At 53.6% G+C, this 19,928-nt stretch overlaps 4 protein-coding genes across 4 annotated transcripts; 1 reads left to right on the plus strand and 3 right to left on the minus strand.

Annotated features, from left to right (window-relative positions):
* Window positions 1-654: 654 nt before the first annotated feature.
* On the minus strand, window positions 655-1,059 carry LTHEOB_11337 (Girdin; the record flags this gene model as incomplete). The annotated part of the gene is made up of 1 exon (XM_035508082.1): window positions 655-1,059. One exon carries the CDS (start codon window positions 1,057-1,059, stop codon window positions 655-657), a length of 405 nt encoding a protein of 134 aa, XP_035366554.1.
* Window positions 1,060-5,503: 4,444 nt separating this feature from the next.
* Window positions 5,504-7,951, plus strand: LTHEOB_11338 (D-alanine--poly(phosphoribitol) ligase; the record flags this gene model as incomplete). The annotated part of the gene is made up of 7 exons (XM_035508083.1): window positions 5,504-5,674; window positions 5,801-5,928; window positions 6,167-6,263; window positions 6,533-6,772; window positions 7,156-7,254; window positions 7,313-7,565; window positions 7,728-7,951. The coding sequence occupies 7 exons, from the start codon at window positions 5,504-5,506 to the stop codon at window positions 7,949-7,951; spliced, it is 1,212 nt and encodes a 403-aa protein (XP_035366555.1).
* An 8,863-nt stretch (window positions 7,952-16,814) lies between these two features.
* LTHEOB_11339 (IQ calmodulin-binding motif protein) lies at window positions 16,815-17,558 on the minus strand (the record flags this gene model as incomplete). Its single annotated transcript, XM_035508084.1, has 1 exon — window positions 16,815-17,558. The coding sequence occupies one exon, from the start codon at window positions 17,556-17,558 to the stop codon at window positions 16,815-16,817; it is 744 nt and encodes a 247-aa protein (XP_035366556.1).
* A 440-nt stretch (window positions 17,559-17,998) lies between these two features.
* Window positions 17,999-19,378, minus strand: LTHEOB_11340 (putative Coatomer subunit alpha; the record flags this gene model as incomplete). Its single annotated transcript, XM_035508086.1, has 1 exon — window positions 17,999-19,378. The coding sequence occupies one exon, from the start codon at window positions 19,376-19,378 to the stop codon at window positions 17,999-18,001; it is 1,380 nt and encodes a 459-aa protein (XP_035366557.1).
* Window positions 19,379-19,928: the final 550 nt, after the last annotated feature.

Consider the following 19,928-nt stretch of genomic DNA (forward strand, 5'->3'; position numbering starts at 1 on the left):
GAGGACTTAGCTTGGAGGATGCAATTAGAAGCGCCAGGGGCGGGCGTGAACGAACCTCGCTCAGCAGAGGGCGGCCTTCTAGGCTAAAGACTTGATCGTGGTTTCGTGCACGGTTGCGGCGAGACGAATGGCCGTGCATGGGCTTCAGGGAGGACTGTCTCGCGCCAACGGAGCCGATTGTTATCATGGGTTGTCGCAGTGTCGGCATCGTGGAGCTCGGTGGCGAGGCGGACGTTGGTATTGTGGGCATTGGGGAGGTCTGCTTACACGGCTCGAAAACGCTGGGCGGCATTTCGAATTAAGATTTTGGCGGAATCAAGCTCGGCGGTGAGTAGCTTGTTGTCGCTGTTTGCGGCTTTGAGCTTGGCCGATGTTTGTTAAGTTTGTTGAACGTGCTTGTACCTACACCTGTTGTTGAAGTCAGCAAGCTCTCTTTTAAGCTGCTCGTTGGCCGCTAACACGGCTTGTAGCTGCTCTTTGATCACTATGAGCGATTGATTAGCATCGGCCGGCTCAGTAACAAGGTATTTGTTATCGCCTTACGCATCCCTACGTCCGTGGTCTCGGGTCTCGAGTCTCGTTCAGTGCGCCTGTTCTGTCCTTGAGTGATTCCCTCCGACCGAGCAAGCTCGTCAGCATGCCTCTTTTATCGCGTCAGGCGCCATCGATACCTTCCTCCAGCCTATCTGTGGTGGCTTGGTGCAGGTTGTTCCTGTCGGTGAGCGTCTCGCGGATCTTCTTCGCTGCGGGTTGGGCGTTTGAAAGCTTGGTTGCGTTCGTCTTGATGGTGCCAAACAGTTTGGCATTTTGATCCCTGGGCTTATCACTTACCTCGTGCCACTTCTCATAGTAAGTTCGAAGAGATTCCAAGTCCTGCGAGACGCCGTTCAGCTCCGCCATGAGTTTCGCCTTGCCATCCATGCCCGCCGCATACTTTCGCTTGAGCTCGCCCTTTTCACGTTGAACTTTCGCACTAACGTTATCAGCGATGATTCGCCTATTTCCCAGCTCATCGTTAGTTATAGCCAGGCTAGAGTTCGCAGAGCTCGCGTCGCGCATGTCTGCCTGAAGCTCCTGGTTCTACGCTCTGGCCTCAGTAAGCTGGCCACAGACATCCTTATACCTATCTTTCAGGGCCTTATCATCGTAGCCAGCAGTAGCAACACCGCTATTCAGAGCGCAGTACCGCACGCCGTCGTACACCTACCTCCGAGCATTGATGCGGATGCGGCACCGCATCTTTTTGACGGTTGTACCACAGCTCAGATAAACAGGAGTCTCATCCCAGGCACCTGAGATCCCAAACCATTGTCCCATCCAGATGAGATGCACGCAAGAGCCATTGCTGTACTTGGTGCGGTTGGGTGCGTGTTCCTCCTGGTGGAAATGTAGTAAATGTTTATGTACAATTGAAGGGGGATTTTTCATTTGAAACAACCTCCATTGTGTAGTATATATACACGATATGTGCTTTGTTCCTTGGGCGATGGAGGGTAGGAACTGTTAGCAGCCATGGTTCTTTGCCTGCACCGCTTTAGCTGGGCGGGTAGTCGTAAGGTGTGTTTATGCACGAATTGGAGACAGAGCTTCTCCAGTGTATCCGGCGTGGGTGGAGTGAATAGCATGTGAAAGGCCCGCAGTTTGCTCAATAGCGTGGTCTACGTAATGAACGTCCAGTGGTTTTCGTCGATTGTGTAGTGCATGAGTTTTCAAGGAGAAAGAAGGGTACGGTAGTCAATAATAAAACAAATGTTGGGAGATTTGTGCCTTAGGAGATGGGACTTCGTGTATTTTAAGCTCTTATTTTGTTTTTGTTTTTTCAGGACGTCTCCGATGCTGTTGGGTGGTGTCCCTGCAAGCGGCGCTTATGTAGAACCCTACTACCGGCGCCTCGGCAATGGCTGCAACAATGGCGGAATCAAAGCCGGCATTCGTTGTTACTTTCAAGTTGGATTGTAGTGCGGCAAGATAGTCCTCATCCGCGTAAGCATTAATAACCGGATAGTAACGGCTTGGCGGCTAGAACGATGGGGTTGCGGCGATGAGGTATGGTGGTGGCGAGAGTGGGCGATGTGTAAGAGGTGGCAGATCGACATAGGCAATGTTTGGGATCATCGTGATGCGTGTCGGACATTCCTGGCGAAAGCGGCGAGAACCTGAATTGCGATGGACTCCAGATAGCCACTGCTCTGTGGATGGTCAGGGACTAAATGGCATCAGCTTGGACGAAAGTACGATTTTATTTAAGCGTCGAAAATGTTGGAGAGTAAGGGTGAGGTGATCATGATGGAGAAATAGATAGACCAGGCCGGGAGATGGAGGAAAGGGAGTTATCTCCTTCTTGAAGAGCGGGGATGCCGTTATCTTTAATATCCATATTCTCATCAATACCACTCCATTATTCCTTCTGCCCCTCCTTAATTTCCACAGTAGTATCCTTTGGGAGGAGCGGCCCATCCAGCGGAATACTGGGCTAGGCGTAAAAAAGTCCTGTAGTTGGCCTCTAGCATATCCATGACGCTTGACACTCCGAAGAAATCCGATTCAAGCGTCTGATTCCTCCTGACGAAGCAAACGCGGAGCAGCATATCCCACTAATCGTAGCTAATCTGAGGGCGCAGGTTCTTTGGCACAGTGTAGACGACCGATAACTCGACGATTCGACCTGGGGCGGGAGGTTGAAATTGTTCTTGCCAACCTTGAAGATGTAGTCGACCTTGACCTACATCTAGCGGTTGACACCAGTCCTGCTGTGGAATCTGTCGAGAGTGGTATGCTTATGCCTTTCTTCGCGGATTGTGTTGGAGCGATCGACGGGACGCATATTCCAGTCACTGTGGACGCTGGCGAGTCCTTCAAGCCGTGGAGGAATCGCAAGGGTTTCCTATCGCAGAAAGCATCAGCTGCTTAAGACTCCGCGGCGCTTCACACTTAAACCGAACCTTGGAAGCACTGTACGTAGCGGCCATTACCGACGTTTGCAACTAATCGCCACCTTAGTGGCCCCTCATCTCGTAGCTTCTACGGTGTTTCGCACACGCTTCGCAGGCAGCTGCTCACTGTTCCTCGCGGCAGCTACAGCTCCCATGCAATCTGATCCTTTGTCTATCCAATGTACGTGCGAAGCGTTCAGAGTGTTGCGTATGGGTGTGGTATTGCCCAGGCACGCGCATGTGGGATGAACACGCTGGATGCGTGGCAGATTTCAAAGACGGCATGACAGCAACAATAGCAAGAGACGAAGGGTGAGGAGCAGCAGCAGCAGCAGCAGCAGCAGCGACTCCAGGAAGTGCCTGCGCGGCCAAAGAAGCACGGATTATCATGACAGGCCCGTTTATGGGGCTGTGGGGGCGCTCCTTGTAGCGGCGCGGGCCGGGCCGCGCACAACCCCACAACGATAGCAAAAATCACGACGCCGAAGAATGCGTAGGGCAAAGCACTGGATTCTCCTCCCATACCTATCTGGAATAGCAATCCTCTCACGACGTACAAGCTTCCTGCTGCCCCATCTCATGGCTTCCTGTTGGACTAGGAGAACCTAGGCCGAAGGCTTGTCCTGTCCGTCAAGCGGGACCCAAGGTTCATCGAGTGGATCGGATGAATTCTTCTGAGGCTGTTGCACCGATCTGTACAACATGTCGACGCCGTTGCACTGGTGTAGTCCAATCTGTTGAGCCATGAGAAACCGCCCGAAAAGGGAAAGAAAAGGATGGCAAGATTATCGGTCAGACCTACCTGGCTGATCACGCAATCGGTGCCCATGGTTCGGCAATAGTGGCATTTGCCGGAGGCATCGATGTTCCCGCATCGGATTTTCCGTTTTCTGCAGCACGTGCACTACTCGAAGAATCATGTAAGACGGAAGTGTTTCCGAGAACCCCAAGGGGAAAGTGGATCTGAAAGGCTAAACAAGCAATCTTACCGCCACTAGTGCGCGGACTCCACTGGAGCTTTGGCTGGCTTCCTGCATGGTATAAACAAGATTCGTTTCAATGATGACGAGCGGACGGTTCTGACGGTCAGTAGGTCATCGATGTGAAAAAGAAGGGAAACTTATATCTGCCCGTCGCTGCCATGCCGACCCGTGCCCATTTGGAGATGTGCAGGGAATGACGGTACCAAAAGGAATCCTGGCCGAGGAGACCTAGTTGGAGGAAGTCAAGGTTTGGTGGAGCAGAATGCTGGTGGCGCTCGCGCGGTCCCTGAAACAAGCCCAGGGTCTTCTCGAGGGGCGTACGACATGTCATTCCTCATCCACGACGCATGAAATGTGGTGAAGCATGTCGTCTTTCCAGCGCACGGCTAGATCCAGCTTTCTGCATATGCTTCTGCCCGGGAGTAGAAAACTCGGCGTCCCGAAGGATCTGGATGCCGCGCTTCGCACGGCGTTTTCCGAAGTCGCGAACAAGAGCCCTTTTTCGGCCAACAGCGTCGTCCCACAAGAAGGCGCGGCAGGGGTTCTATGTGGGGTAACGACGTTAGAGAAGTTCCATTCCAGGATAGCTGTGCTCCGGCATGAAGCTTGGTCATACGAATCATGACGGGCCAGGCCGAGCTCAACACGGTTTAGCTGGGGGCCGCTGCGCCGTAGGACATCCGGAAACGGCTCGATCTCTGGATCTGGGAGATGATTGTCAGGGATGAATGCGATCGAATGAGTAGGAGGCGATGAGCGTCGACGTACGAGTCGATCATTAAGCGACACGCCGGGCCACAGCGTCTCGGCACCTTGCGTCTGCCACAAGGTTTTGTCAACTGCGGGACTGGGGCCTTCAGAGTGGAGAACAAGACCGTCAATGTGCTGCCAATTCACGGCGTGCAGCTGAAACAAGCAATGGACAATCTCGACCGTCTGCTCGCAAGAGCGCAAGGCAAGGTTTTGTCAGGGAGCGCGTGTGAGGAGAATATGCTCGGTGGTTCGTGTGGTGCGCACCGACGGGGACGTATTAGCGGTGATCCTGGCTAGACCCCTACGTTAATTTGCATCTTGATGTCAGATAAGTGGTTGCTGGCTACGCGGAGGATGAGATGGTTCATGTAGGGATAGGAGACAAGCAGGACGCGATGATACTGGGGGTTGACCGACAGCGCAGTTAGGTATTAGCGCGCGCGGACCTGCTCTTTGCAGTTCCGTGGCAGAATCGCGCGACTTGATTCGTTGTGAGAGTGACTACACTCGGAATCCGAAATAGCACGACGGAAATAATGAAAAGGTGGAAATAAGGCGCAGGTGAGAGCGGTGTGAAAGCGGCGTGAGAGCGGGGAAGTGGGGACGGAAGCTAAAAGCAAGCAGGGTCTTTTCGCATCTGCTCCGCCGCCCTAAACATGCTTTGTACGACTTCACCACCGTCTCTCCACAATCGCGCGCCCGCACTGGGCCACAACGAGCGAGCCTCGCGTTTCTCGCCATGGTCGATGGCAAAGTCGCCTTCATCCCCCAGCTAGGCTTCGTATCACCACCGCTGGCGCAGCGCAATCGAGCTGCGCAATCACCAAGCATTCCATGGGGCCCAAGCTTGGTGTCGCACAGAACCTGAGTTTCGACTTGCGCGCCCGCACCCTCGCTGCACTGGTGCCCGAGTGGGACAACGGACAGCGTTATTTCTCCGGCATCTTCCGCGGTGGATCTGTGCCACACGACGGCCTGACAGAGGCAAGCATTACGATCCACCATGTACGACTCATCATCCCAAAATCGCCCAGACAATGATTTCGAGAGGATAGGAGCCTTGTGTGGGAGCTTTACTATTTTCCACCGGTGAGCTCGCACTCGGCAATCGGGTTTGGGCTGGATGCATAGGCGCAGAACGCCGCCAAGTTCGTGTACACTGGCTTTTATTTCTTTCACAATGCCTATGGTGGGGTGCACCTGGCTGACCGGAAAGACGGCCATGTGAACGTCTCGGCCTTGGGGAACTTGAGGAAACGGTAGATGCACTCAGCGGCGCGGTCGGTCGCTCTGCTTTGGCGCCAAACGTCCATGCAGCACGTTGATTACGGTCCGGCCGCCGCCCATCTAATTTGCAGCTCCACGCGACGAGTACAGGATCCTGGCAACGAAACGATCCTCTTGCAGACTAGTTGGCCACTGCTCTCGCTGCAGAGGCTCCGTGCCACGATCGGTACTGCCTTGGGCCTGACGGGCATCGACGAGCGGTCTGTCCAGGACGTCTACCTATGCCATGCAGCCGGCCATACTGCTGCAGTCTGAGGAGAATACATTGGTGCAGGTGGTACTGCAGCTCACGGGCGCCTTTGACGCGGTGAGCTTTGCCCAAGAGCGGAAGGATGTTCCCGTCGCTACGAATGACGTTGCGCGCCGTCCAGCTGCAGCACGGGACAAAGCGTCAGGCCAGTACCTGGCGGTCGATCGCGCGGCAGGCGCCGCATATTCACCCTGGCGTTTCACCGTGACGGGTGGTCCCTGCATATTGTCCTTAGGGAGCGACACGCTTTGTTCTCGCGCCAAGGTCGTTCAGCCCCTCGACCTGCATGCCGCCGCGCCAAACACGCAAGAGCACCTTGTCTCAAGGCGCCATCTACCCTCCAGCAGAACGTGCGCCAGGGCGTCACGCCGGCCACCGTCTTCCAGGCGGCGCTGGCCGTGCTCCTGACGAGACTGGCCGGCCGCGGCCATGTTCTGATTGTCGGCGGTCGGCAACTTCATCCCCGTGCTTGCGGAGCATCCACTCGGCCTACCATGTCCCCCTTCCCTGCCGGCGGCCAAAAGATCTGGGACCTGGGCGTGGCCGACGCGGTGCTTCTTGACGCGGTGTGTGCCGCCTCAAGCAGCTGCCAGCTGAGGCTCTGTTCATAAAGGCTGTGCAGAGAGAGGGACCGCGTTGGAAACCGCCGCTGCCGAACGGGTGACATACCTAATCCGATGCGCTTGCTTTCTAGCTTCTGGCACTGGGCGTGGGCCGGGATGGGGTTGTGACCATTTCTCCTCGGGCGCATGGTCATGGCCATGCTGTCTCATCGACGCGATGGCGCCCGAGCCGCCACTGGCCGCTCTCCTGGACAAAAGCTATAGGCGATACCAGTAGCAGCGTGCAAGTGGCTCGCCCTCGGGCTGTTTGTCCTGGACGAAGTCGCTTTGAAGCGCCCCCCATCCAGACTGCTGCTATGTCATTTTCACCACGGCCGTCCCTAAAGGGTATGCACCAGCGCCATCAAGGGGGGGCTTCGGCATCGTTCGGGCTGGCGGCCTCGACGCGAGAACTGCTGGCCGCAAACTACATCTACGACGCCTCGGTGCTCGGCATCCTCAGCCCGTCTCGCCGCGGGCGCGACCTTGTTCCTCCTGCTCCAGGACGGCAATGAGCTCCTCCTCAACGACCTCCCCGCCGCCATCATCCTCGCCCACCGTAATCACTTTCCTTCACCTGACCTTCCTTCGGTTCTCCAGACGCTTCCGTGCGATCGGGACCACCCGCTTGAGACATTTGTCCCCGACGGGGAGAAGCTGACCACACGCTGCTGCTTCGCGACCGGTGGGGCTTCTTCCAAGCTTCGGCTTTGGTCGATGGTGGCGCGCCACCAGGCCACGGTCGTCGTGGCTCCCGGTACGCCGACTTCGGTGCTGTCTACCATTCTTCCTCGGCGCGACCCTCGTCCTGCTGGACGACCAGATGCGCATCGCCCGCGTGCGCCAGGTCGTGCGGATCCACGTCGGCGGGCGCCAGCTTTTCTCAGTGTACGCGCGTGAGCCCGAGGCGATGGCACAGGCGTTCGTGCGGCCGCCTTTTGCCCAAGAAGCCACCCTGTACGGCACTGGGACCTGAGGTGGAACACGGACCAGCTGCAGATTGGTCGGAGAGACAGTAAGATCAAGGTTGCCGGCCAGCGGCTTGAGCTTGCGCTCGCCGACATCGAAGCCGTCCTCAACCGCGTGGCGCGGGAATCGCACAAGATCTGCGGTCGGCGTCTAGGGACATCTGCTGAGATTTGAAGGAAAGGGTAAGAGTTAGTTATTATCTACAGATGAGGGCTCCGTCACCTCGTAATTGATCATCTGCCAAACACGTGGCTTTGTCATATTATCTGAACTTCAACAACAACAGCTGCTGGCCGCTGGTGAGAGAGTAGTGGGCCCAGCCATAGACCTGACAGGCTTTCGCGCGTACTGCACCGAGTTTCTCCTCCGCCGTTGCTGCTTGCTATGGTCTTCGTCTCTAGGATCCCCCTTACGCCGAGTGCCAAGGTTAATCGTAAGCGCTGCCTTCTCTGTTCGTGCACCTTTTTGCCACGCGTCGGCAATCTAGCCCTCATCCGGCAGAGGACGCGAAAGAAGCCTCGCTCACGGCCATGATGTCTGGCAATCTGCGCGAGAGAAGACGCCTATATTTAAGTAGGTTGCCCCCCTGGCGCGTGTCTTAACGAATGTAGCAGCTACCGGTCGGTTTCCCGCCTCCCTTTTCGGCCGTGCGTGTTTGACCGATGGAGGAATCAACTCCCGCTCGACATACCGGAACGGCTCCACCTCGCCTTCACAACAAAACGGCCACAGAGTCTCGGACAGTGCAGCCACTGCGCGGCTACGAATTTAGGTGCCTCCGAAGGGCCTCCTCAATGCTGAAAAGGTTGGCTACATTAACGGCGAAGCGAATGTCGTCCGTTGTCCCCCCGGATTTAAGAGACAAGATCGACGTTAAGCACTCCTCCGGCTCACCGCCTCAACTCCGTGGTTGAGCGAGCAGTAGCATGCTGCCTATGCAAGATTCTGGAGGGTCCCCTCGCTCGTTCCGGCAGTAACATCTTCGTTCTCGGGCTGGGCCCTTTCTCTGGGCTGGAGTTCCTCATCGAGATTGCCATGGCCTTCCCTAGGGCACCCCTGGACCTCTTTGCACCCGCTGAGACGTAAGTTCCGTCGAAGTGGCAGTGGAAACTCGTTCTGCTGTCACTGGAGCTTATCTCAAAAATCGCGGGGTGATCCACGCTTGCATCTACGACGGGATAGGTGTGCTAATTAGCAAGTTCAATCGTTCAACAGTTCTATCTTTTGCAGCAGATTCATTCCGACGCGATGAACAGCGTGCCAGCAGTGTTCGAAACGGAGGCGTACGAGCAAATGAAAGCGGCCCGCATCGCCCACGCCTGTGACCCTTCCGCTCATTTACTGCATCGCGTTCGAGCTTCCGGGCACGAGGCAGTTTCTCTACATCAACTCGCACCATATTGATTGCGACGAGAACTCAAACAACATGCGTGTCGATGAAGTTGCAAAGCTGTGCGGGCCACCGGTAAGCAGGCTCCATACGGGTGCTTTGACGATGAACCGCGGTACGTCGACTTTTAACCTTATGCTAGCAAGGAAAAACCATCCCGTGAGTATCCCAGTGAGCTTCTTGCGCTTTCATGTACGCGATTACCACCTGTTGCTACCAATAGGAGTCTGCCTTTTTCTTCCCTAGGCCAAACAAGATTGTAGAATTGTTGGTGGCAGCTGTTAAGAGATGTTTGCTACGGTCATTAGAGATGCTATATCTCGGTATCAGTTTAGCTCGAGCAAAATCTGTGAATCAAGAGATAATATTGGCAACCATATTCGACTAATTCAAATTTTTGCTACACTCCATCGAACTCACCCAGATTCTCCCAAGAGTCCAATGTCTCCGCTGCGCCAGACTTGGCCTTGGCCAAGGGCATTTCTTCGAATAATCATTAGAAACTATGTTCACATAGTAAAGTGTTGCAGGCGGCTTTCAAGGCGCTGAACGGGCTTAAATAGATGACAAACGACAAAACTATTACATACAAAGCAGATGCCCCATAATCAGTATGTCAGTAACCATGGTTTTCAGGGCAAGTGAAGGAAATACCCTCAGATTCCTGATATAACTTTTCGTCCGCGAAATATTCCGTACTATAGTCGATATCAACGCATTTGTAGTTATCCGGGCTGTTACCACCGTTTCGGCCGACGTGGGGACAATGGATCTTGGCTATGTTAGCGAGCTATAAACAGGGAGAGGAAGCACTTAGGAAGAAGACAACCATGGCACAGAGAACTTACATCGGGACGGGTTCTGGTAAGGATAACGTGGACGGTGCGACATGCAATGTTATCACCCCATGCCTCATCGTAGGTTCCGAAAGGTTTTGTTGAAAGCTCCGTATTGCAATCTTCCACGCTATCGTATTGTTGATTTGCACCAGTACAATGTTGCTGGATGGCAGGACAAAGTGCTTGTCTCGTAGCATTCTGAACCGACGGGTCGCTGGTATCGCCACCGACAACAAGTGAGCTCCACAGTAAAAGGTTTGGTACCCAGGCATCGTATCGAATGACTTGTCCGTCACTGTCGAAGTTCCAGAAGGCGACCTGAACAATAAAAGCTTAGTGAGACTGAAACAGGCTAGTATAGCGAAGAAGTAGACTCGAAAGGTTTGGTACGAACCTGCTTTAAAGCAAATGTGTGCGATCTATTAATTAAGTCACCAGATATAGAATCCACAAGGCCGGTCTTGAGATAGACCACCGAGGCCGCAACTTCCGAACAGCCGGAGGTAAACTCTATAACTTTAGCATTATAGAACGCATATCCGTACGGCGACTAGGGAATTGGTGGTAATGCGAAGAAGTACTCAACAGAATCCTCGAAGCCAGTAAAATTCCTAAGAGGCGTTATGCGGCCAGTAGCGGTCTGGTTAAACAGTTCTGAAGGAACAGCGGTAGACCTATTTGCGATGATGGGGAGGAAGTTCGGGTACACTGTGAGGTTATAAATGGTCTGAATGGTTCGTAGGTTTCTAGATACGAAATCCTTATATGTAATTGCATAGGGCTGGGTGAGAATGACGTAGAAGATGAGGGAAAGTATAGTAGACATTTTGAGCGGAGGAGTAGATCGCTTGTAGAGGTAGAATAGCAATGATAACAGGTCGGCCTTATATAAGAAAAGCCGTAAGAACTGCTAAGGAGTGGCATCTATCAGGCGACTACTATTTGTACCATATTGCGTGCTACAATCATAAAGGTAGATTACTTGGCGTCGGGTTTTTGCAAAGCTGGCTTTATGGCGCCCTGCTGTGTCGTACTACCAATCATTCCGAAACATTATGACGGTAGCAACTGGTCTTCTTTTAAAAAACCATAAAGTCATTAGCGTATTGCGGCTAGGTATAGGGAACTACTCGTTCGAGGTATGTATAAGAGCTATCTACCCCCCCTTAAGACAGATTTAATGGAGAATTTATCTTTTAGGTTACTATTCTCGTAAAAACTACAATTTGATTCCGTGAATATGAAAGACTGTACGATACTACCAACTATTCAGCCTGTTTAATCGGTAGAAGCCGACATGTAGATCATATTCGGATTCGGACAAAGTAATAAATCTTGTATTACCTCGGATTTAGCTTTCTATAATGGAATATTTGGCCTTTTTGGCGGAACGCTACAGCCTATAATGAATTCCTTATGTGGCTTCGGAGTACTTGTGTTACTTCGCCAGGGACGATGAGAATATGTTCTATGTTGAGGGGTTGAGCAGTAGGTAGGACTGTGAGGTAGGAAAACAAATCAGTTGAACGAAGGAGCGACGGAGGCTATATCTGAAAGCGGTTAAAGAAATGCTTAGTTTCTAAATATAGCTGCTCACATTCTTAGCCTAGTCGAGGTTAGATACGGTAGGGTGGTAAAACACCTAGTCGTTGTGGCGCAGCTTAGAGCGGGCTGAGAAAAGGTAAATGAGGAAGGACGGGCCCGACTGGTTAGAAAGGAGCTTGTACTATACCCCGTGGCCACTCCGATAAGGCATTAAATGTATAAATGTTAGAGCGGGCGCTTAGGTGGCGCGAAGTCATATTAAACTTCGGGCACAATTCCGGGCTGAACCTTGAAGAAAGCGATATATAATGTAGTACCGAATGTTGGGTAACACTCCCGCACGTTTAGTAAACATTAAACCAAGGTATTATCTTTGATGTAGACCTGGGATAAGAGTAGTTTGGCGTGTAGACTGGACTCTAGCATGACTGATTTCTGCACGGAATTTTAATGGGCTGACCTTATAATTTCGAAGCTGGTAAAAGTAATTTTAAATGTCTTAAGTTAAATTGAGCCTCCCGATTTTTATTTTCTCCTGTTCGTCTTCTCGTTTTCACTATAATTGCGTATTAGTGGCTTTTTTCTGAAACTGGCGACGGCCTATAACGCATTCTTTCGGGTTATTATTACTTTTATGTCAATATTTAAGACTATGAGCTCCGAAATTGATACCGGTTGGTAGTTTGATAAGTTGGGAACGCTTTTCTATGTTGATTAAGATTCGTGAAGTACTGAGATATGAGTATTAATAGGCCGGTAGAGCTTTCGCTTTACCATCTTACACCGCATGGCATCTAACCCAACAAACCACGAATCTGACTACCTTCTATCATTCTAACTCTGCAATTATCTCTTACGGACTTGACTTTTACACCCGATGATAGGATGATTGGTTTCTTAGCTATTGGTACTACATCGTATCTAGGAATTCTGCTTACCGGGAATGGAGCAACATATGGTTGCTTTGTTAACGTCGCACCCGTAACGATAAACGTGGATGTGTCTAACCCTTGCGGGATACCTCTGATGAGCACTACATCTAAGCTATTCCAACTTATTGGTTATTTCTGGATTCATTTTAAGACCATCACAACTGACTCCGGTTTGACAGAAGGTTTTTTTTTTTTTCACTTATGTTCTTTCACCGCACAATCCACGGAAAGCGTGATACTGAGACTATTTTTATTCTAGCAGAAGATGCCTGAGTTTACCAGCTGATTGAGGGACGGAGAATGGCAACGCCAAACAGCGTTACGATTTGCATCAAGGGATCTCTGGATATTTCTCACGAGGCGCTTTTTAAAAGGGCAAGCGAAATTTTCCCTTTAGTCTCAAAATTCCGTCGCGGCCTAGACGGCAGGATCTACCTATTTCTCGACGTCTTAGTCGACAATATCGCTGCCGTGGTATGTGCTAATTCAACTGGCTTTGGTCACGTCCCGTTCGGTATAAATGGCCCTCCCCACCGCCAGGCGACTGTCATGGGAGATTGTAGCCTGAGGATGGAAAACCAAGCCGGGAACAGGCAATTTCTAGCAGATTCCAAGCAAACAAGCCAGCAATCAGCCAGTTGGTCTGTCAAAGACTGGTAGATAGATTGAATATAATTACTATGCGATTTATTCACTTCTGAGAGCCGTCTTGATACAGCAATCCGCAGGCCCGTCGTATCACGATGCGATCAAGTCTTTGATTCGCAAACTCGAGAAACGAGGACGCTCCGTACAGCTTCGCTTTCGGGACGAACCACAGCCGACTCCGAGCATTCCGGAAGACGAATCCCAACGTGTGTGATCGAAAGCTCCTCCGTCACGTACAGGCTTGTATGCAAGTGAATTCTCTGGAGAGCAAAAGGGCGTTTAGATCGGGCACGCAGCCCTCGCCAACTCTGTTCGCAAGTGCTACCGGGTCTATAGGCTAGAATAACATTTGTTTGATTGAACGACTGACGAGAATGACAAACATGCAGACTGGTATGACCAAGCAGAGGTTCGTTCATACAGAGGAAGACTGAGATGCCCATGTGATTCTGATGGCTACAAAGCACTAGCTAATTTCACCTTCTTGCATTTCGGCGTTGGTACAGGCCGCTATCATTTGACCTTGCCCTTCTTCAGCTTGTCGCAGATGTCCCTGAAATCTGCCTTGGCGGGTCATTCGGGCTCTGCTCGCGTTGGTTACCCAATGCTAGTTGTGTGATTACAGTCGCTCCAAGGTTCAGCAATACTCTGCGGTGTGCATCCTCACCAAATTCAATTTGGGTTCGCCGGGTAATTTTCAAGGGAACAGCAAAGACGAAAGTACTCCCCGACGAATTCAAAGTGAACATTTTGGTGAGGATGCGCCGTGCGAGCCGCAGAGTATTGCGAACCTTGGAGCGACTGTAACGCGCATCATAGTCAAGACGATCGTCGACGCGATCACACCCTCAAAAAGACGCCGGCAAAATGATGTGCCCGAAATTGACTTCATCCAAAAAGCGAATATACATCTTATAGACAGCTTTTACGAACAGCTGCCCAGTTTTTCACGAAACCTTGAAAGATCTGTACCGTATTGGTCCACGCAATTCTCCACAAGTTGGTCCCCATATCATGGAACATGCAAAGTAGTATTCTTGGAGTATAGCTTCAACTCCAAGGCATCTTGCTTAATGCTCTTACGCTATCCACCGCATACGTTATGATCGGTCTTACAGTGGTACGTTCAGGACATCCCAACCGGGTCCGCCTGCAGATACTGTTGAACTCGAAGGCCTACTGCTTCGTCTGCTTGCGCCGACCCCACTACCCATGATGGCCGTATGCAACAGCAGCTTGGATCCTGGCGCTTAAGCACCGTTGTGGTTGTGGAAAGGTGATTGGTGGATCGGCGATGATTTCGGTGTGCGGCCGCATGCTGCCTCTGAAAGAGGAAGGGCAATGATGAAGATTAGGCTGGTGAAGGCATGTACGTTGTCAATTCTGGGGTAGCAACAACCAAAGACTTCGGCCTTTAGCTTCAGTGAGCGCTGAAGTTAAATAATGGCAGATGCTTGACTAAGAGTCCTCAAATAGCGTTGTTCTACTTTCCCATGATCTAGCCTTGTTGTGCACGGCCGCCCGCCATTCGCTGGGTTCCGCGGTGGCTTCTGCGCCTCAGCCTGAAACCGCCTGACCCGTTTCTGATATCTGCGGTGGCTGCGGCTGCGGTTCCTCAAGACCGCCACCACCACCACCACCACCACCACCACTGCCATCATTTGCACGGCCCGCCGCCACCCTCCATTCGCTCGCGCCGCTGCTCCGCCGGTTTCTGCCTCGACTTGAAGCCGCCTGACCCGATCCATTCTCCTCCGCAGCTGAGGTTCCACCTAAAAGCCACGACGACTGCTGCTGAGAGGAGAGCCACACCTGCCAAGCCTTCATCGTCTGTACCTCACCACCAAGACTCTCGGCGTCGTCCTCACCCTTTCTCCCGGCCCCCGCTGCCGCGCCAGGATGCTGCTGCTCGCTCGCCGGCGCCGGCCATCAGTGCCGCACTACTAGCGGGCGCCGCCACTGCTCCCATTCTTCCTCTTCCTTGTTCTTGCGTCGTCAGCGGGCCGGCCCTGGGGAGTGGTGGTGGTGGTGGTGGTGATTTGGAGGTGATCGCGTCCTTCCGGCGCGAGCGGTTAGTAAAAGAGGAGGAGGAGGAGGAGGAGGAAGAGAGAGGAAAATACGAGTTGATGGCGGCGACGACGGCTTCAGTCGTAGTCCTCCTGCTGGGTGGGGTGCTAGGTATGGGGCGCGGGGGAAGGCAATGGTGGTGGTGATGGTCGAGGAGGAGGAGGAGGCGGGTGAGAAGGGTGTGGTGCCGGTTGGTGCGGGAACGAAGATGATTACCTTTGAGGAGGAGCAACGGATGCAGACGATACGGCGGTGGGAGGGTGCAGCAGCAGCAGCAAACTGGGAAGCCGGAAGATGGAATATCGGATCAATGCGGTGGATCGCAGGCAGTGTCGGCGGATGAGATGAGATGATGATGATGCTGTTGCTGCTGCACGCTTCGTCGCCGGGCTTTTCCTGGACAGTTGCCGAATGATGGCAGGACTGCTGCAGATGCTGTCAGTAGCGGTCGCTGTCCGGTTCGGGCTTGTGCGATTAGGGCCCGTTGCTTTGGGTAAGGGCTACGCATCGTGCTGGAGCAATACTGGGCTGCTGTGAGCTGCGCTTCATCCTCATGGTACATGGCGGGGGGAGAAGCCCGGATGACGTGCTCTTCTCCTTATTCCTTCTCCTTCGGCCGAGGTACTGGATCGAAGACTGGACTGTCTTCGGGTGAGGTTGGCCGGGATTATGCCTTTACAAGACCGAACGCTGCTTCTTGTACGGCGCAGAGCTGCGTCCGATCAAGGCTGCCGAGCGAGTCAACGAGGCTCGCCATGGCCGAAGGAGGGGAAACCTCAAGAGGAGGGTGGCCGTCTGCTGTCGGCGGGTGCTGGAAGTCATCGGGTTAGGAGCCGGGCAGTAGTCGTGGGCTCTCCGTCTCGGTCCTACCGGCTTTGAGACGGCAATCTGTCCGTTCGGCCAAGGCTGTAAGGCGGAAACGGGACCTCAAAGTCTTGATGTCTGGTGATCTCTGTGCTGTGAGACGGCAGGCTGGGATACACTACCTGCTGTCCAGGGTCATCTGTTTCTCGAGGACCTTACACTGCGCTTGTCTTGACAGGTGTTTGGAAGGGAGATTGGGAAGGTCAAACGGATTGCATGAGGTGGAGGTGCAGCGCGAATATGCATGCATCCGGGCAAAGCAAAAGGTCGCATGCTGCATCCCGCTTCAACATACTCAAGACTGAAGAGAAAAAGCATACCCGGACGAGAGAATTCCGACAGAAACGTCAAGACGAGCAAGCTCTGTTCCCACATTTGCCTCGCAGGATCGAAGCTGCAGGAAGTCGTGGTAAATGGCATCAGTGCAACCCGCACACACAGTTTTCCCACTCACAACCGACATGAATAGCCAAAGGGCGGGTCAATGAGAATGATATTCCATCAGGGAGTAAACGCACCTTCTCGTCCACCACCAAGGGTCGTATGCGGTATCCGGTGTGTCGTCAATTGCCGCCAGCAAGAAGAGCGTTATCTCTCCTATGATCCTTTGCCGCTCATTACATCTGTGTCGGGCAACCTGATGATGAAAACAACAAACATGGCTCACTATTGCATAAGCAGGAGTTCGTACAGAGGGAGGGTGTGAGGTAATTCTGATGGCTACAAAGTCCTAGCTCATTTCTACTTTCGTATTAGACTCCTGCCTTTTGATTTCGGCTTTCTTCAATTTCTCGCAGGTGGTCGTCCATCTCCTGTATCATCTGTTGGATGTCCACGCCCATCTTCTTCATGTTCGAATCGTGCACTTGTTGTATCTTCTCTCGATGTTCCTCTATCTTCTTTCGGTGTAGATCCATCCTTTCGAGTATGGGGCTCCCCTCCTCGTTGCCAAACCAATCGATTGGGCCCTTTTTAGGCCTGGCGAACCGGACGCGTTCGATCAGCTTCTCTTCGAGGAGCATCGTGTATAGATGCAGGCTTTTCATGTCCTCCCAGAGCATCTCATCCATCTCCATGGTGGTTTCGTAGTCGGGGTCGGGGTCGAGCAAGGGGCCCAGCCACTGGAGCATGGGCATAAAGAAGTCGGGTTGCGGTACCCTCCAGCGTTGAGAGGATTCGCCAGCCGGTGGAGTGCTTGACTGGCTGATGATGGGAGCTTCCGCGGAGGAGTCGAGTCCGCACATGGCCCTGCACAAGCCCGGCAGGATCTCGCGGGCCCCCGGCGCCGCGTAAAGCGCAGAAAACGCGCTGCAGCCAAACCCAACCCCAACGCCAGATGCCATGATCCACAGCGGGTAATGCCACCAGCAGTGGCTGTTCTTCCTCCTCTCTGCGTGGATCTTCGTTCTGATAAAGCCGCGTAGAACTTCGGCGACTTCCACCAGCTTGGCCAGCAATTGCTGCCTGGGATCCGCGTCGGCGGCTGAGTGTTGCATTTTGTCGATGGGGTTCGTGTATGGTCTGTTTTTAGGTATGGTCTGTTGGGTTTGCCGGTAGATATTCAGGTAAAATCAGAGGGGTTTGCTGGTAGATATTCAGGTAGAGTCTGCGAGATATTCTGATTATATGTGCGAAAACGAACAAAGAATGGCAGCATGAGCCACTTCGCAGCCAGTGAGTGTGTTGAATAGGAGGGTTTCGGATGAGTGACAAAATGTGTCTTGGCTCAGCTCAGGCAAGCCACCTAAGGTGATGTGCTCCGACATCAGAGACAGGGGGAAATGGCAGTAGCGGTGACCTGCCTGGAACCGGCCGCGCGCATCGTTGCCGCTGCTGAGTGAGGTTTGCTCGATATGAGAAGAGTGAGCTGGCAGGCCGAGAAATCGAGCTAGAGGCCACGTCCAACGTTGCGTTGACTCCGACTACGTGGTCAGTTTCACCGACAAGACGTCACTCCGATGTCTTTGAAATCGGCCCTATCCCATTGGCGCATCTGCTCGGAGAAGTCCCAAGCGGTGCGTTGTAGAAACAAAAGCATCCCGTAAGCGGATGCCTCGGCGTGTGGCTTGCTATGGTTGCTAGGGCTGGAGGCGATGTGCGGCAGCGCGCTACAGGTCCAGGGCGACTCGTCGAGATGCCGCTCGGCGCGGTTAACTTCGAGAGCGCGGATCCGAAGAGCGGCACTCGAGACGAAGCGGTGCAGCGAGGAGGAATAGGCGCGGATCAGGTCGAGGCGGCCCCTCATGCTTTCGAGTCTGTCGAGCTGACCGGCTGTCTGATGCAGTTCCCAGTGCGGCCACGACGGTGGGTGCTTGCCGCCCAGCAGGTAGCCAGTGAACCGGCGGAGCGCCCACGAGCTATTACGCCACGTCGACATCGTTGACTCGGCCCACTGCTTCACCTGCTCGTCGTAGGCGGCTATTTGGGCGACCGTGGTATCGTTCTCCTTGTACCGTGCTTTCACCTCTTCAAGCAGAAAGGCGGTGCGCGGGTTGAGGCGACGATCGTAGGCGTCCAGCTTCTCCCGGACCCCATCGATGTCCCTGAGTAGCCTTTGGTCGAGGCGTAGCAGGTACCCTTGCAACAAGCAGATTTTGTCCCATAACATCCGTTCCCGCTCAATGGTGGAGTCGACGGCGGAGGGGACAAGCCAGCGCGCCAGCCATTGGGGTAGGACTGGCTCAGGCTGCCGGGGCTTCGAGAGTGCAACGAAGTCATCGGGTGGCATCTTGAGCGACTCGGCCGCCCAGATGCACGTGTCGTTGATACGCTGCGACGAGCTCTCCAGAAAGCCCGTTATTCTGAGGTCGAGGAAGCCCATAGGCTCGCCCACGCTTCTCATGAAGTCAACTGCCAGCACATTCAGGTCCTCCTGGTGTGCCTGCACCGTGGCGTTCGGCATTTCCCACTCCCACAATTCCCCGAGCTCGAGATGCAGGTTCCGGATTCGCCAATCCAGCTCGTAGACCTGGTTCCACAGCCGCGTGAACTCGAATGGCTTGCTAGATGGGGCCATTTTTGCTGCTTCCGCCTCCTCGCCTAGTCGTATCACCCCGTTGTAGACCGAGCCAGGCGTATAGACGGGCGGCGTGTATGATAGTTCCGGCGTCCTCTTGAACAGGCCTGCAAGCGCCCATATACCCAGATCGCGAAGCGCAGAAACCGCGCTGTAGTCAAATCCAATCGAAAAGACAAGCGCCAAGAGCCACAGCGGCCACAGCGGGTAGGATGACGGCCGGCGGCGGCGGCTGCGGCGATGGCGGACAGCCAACTCCAAGACGTGGATTCGTAGGTCCGGCCTGACGGTGGCTAGCATCCTGGTTATATTACGCTGGCCCTCGGGGCTGTATCCGGCAGTGTATCGGCGAATAGCTGGCGGATACGATCTGCGTCGTTGGCCGAGGTGTGCACGAGTATCTCGTCGATAATGTCGTTCATATCGTCCATGGTCTGATTTCAGGTGTGGTTTGTCGGTAGACAATGATAGATGTTCCGACTATAAGCGGGCAAACGAACAAGAGTGGTTCGGATAAGTCGCAAACAACAATGGCGCATGATCTCCGTTTGCGAGTGGCAGCGGCTAAGCTGCCTGTGGCCGACCGCGCGCATCGTCGGCTAGCAGGAGCAGCGTTGCCATGTTTCTTCGGGTACACTGGACCGGAATGAGGAGAGAAATGCATGACTCAAGACGTGGCAGATGTTTTGCGCAGCCTGAGTCACCTTGATGACGTCAATATTTTCGCGTGCCGGAGCGAACAATCACCGACTCGGCCAAAACAAAATCCGCCGCACGTGACGTGCCAAGGCTCTGGCCGAGTTTCCGAACTTCAAGCGCCGGGCGCACGCCCTCCCTCATCACTCTGCAA

The sequence above is a fragment of the Lasiodiplodia theobromae genome (assembly GCF_012971845.1).
Source record: "Lasiodiplodia theobromae strain AM2As chromosome Unknown scaffold_47, whole genome shotgun sequence".
Taxonomy (NCBI): domain Eukaryota; kingdom Fungi; phylum Ascomycota; class Dothideomycetes; order Botryosphaeriales; family Botryosphaeriaceae; genus Lasiodiplodia; species Lasiodiplodia theobromae.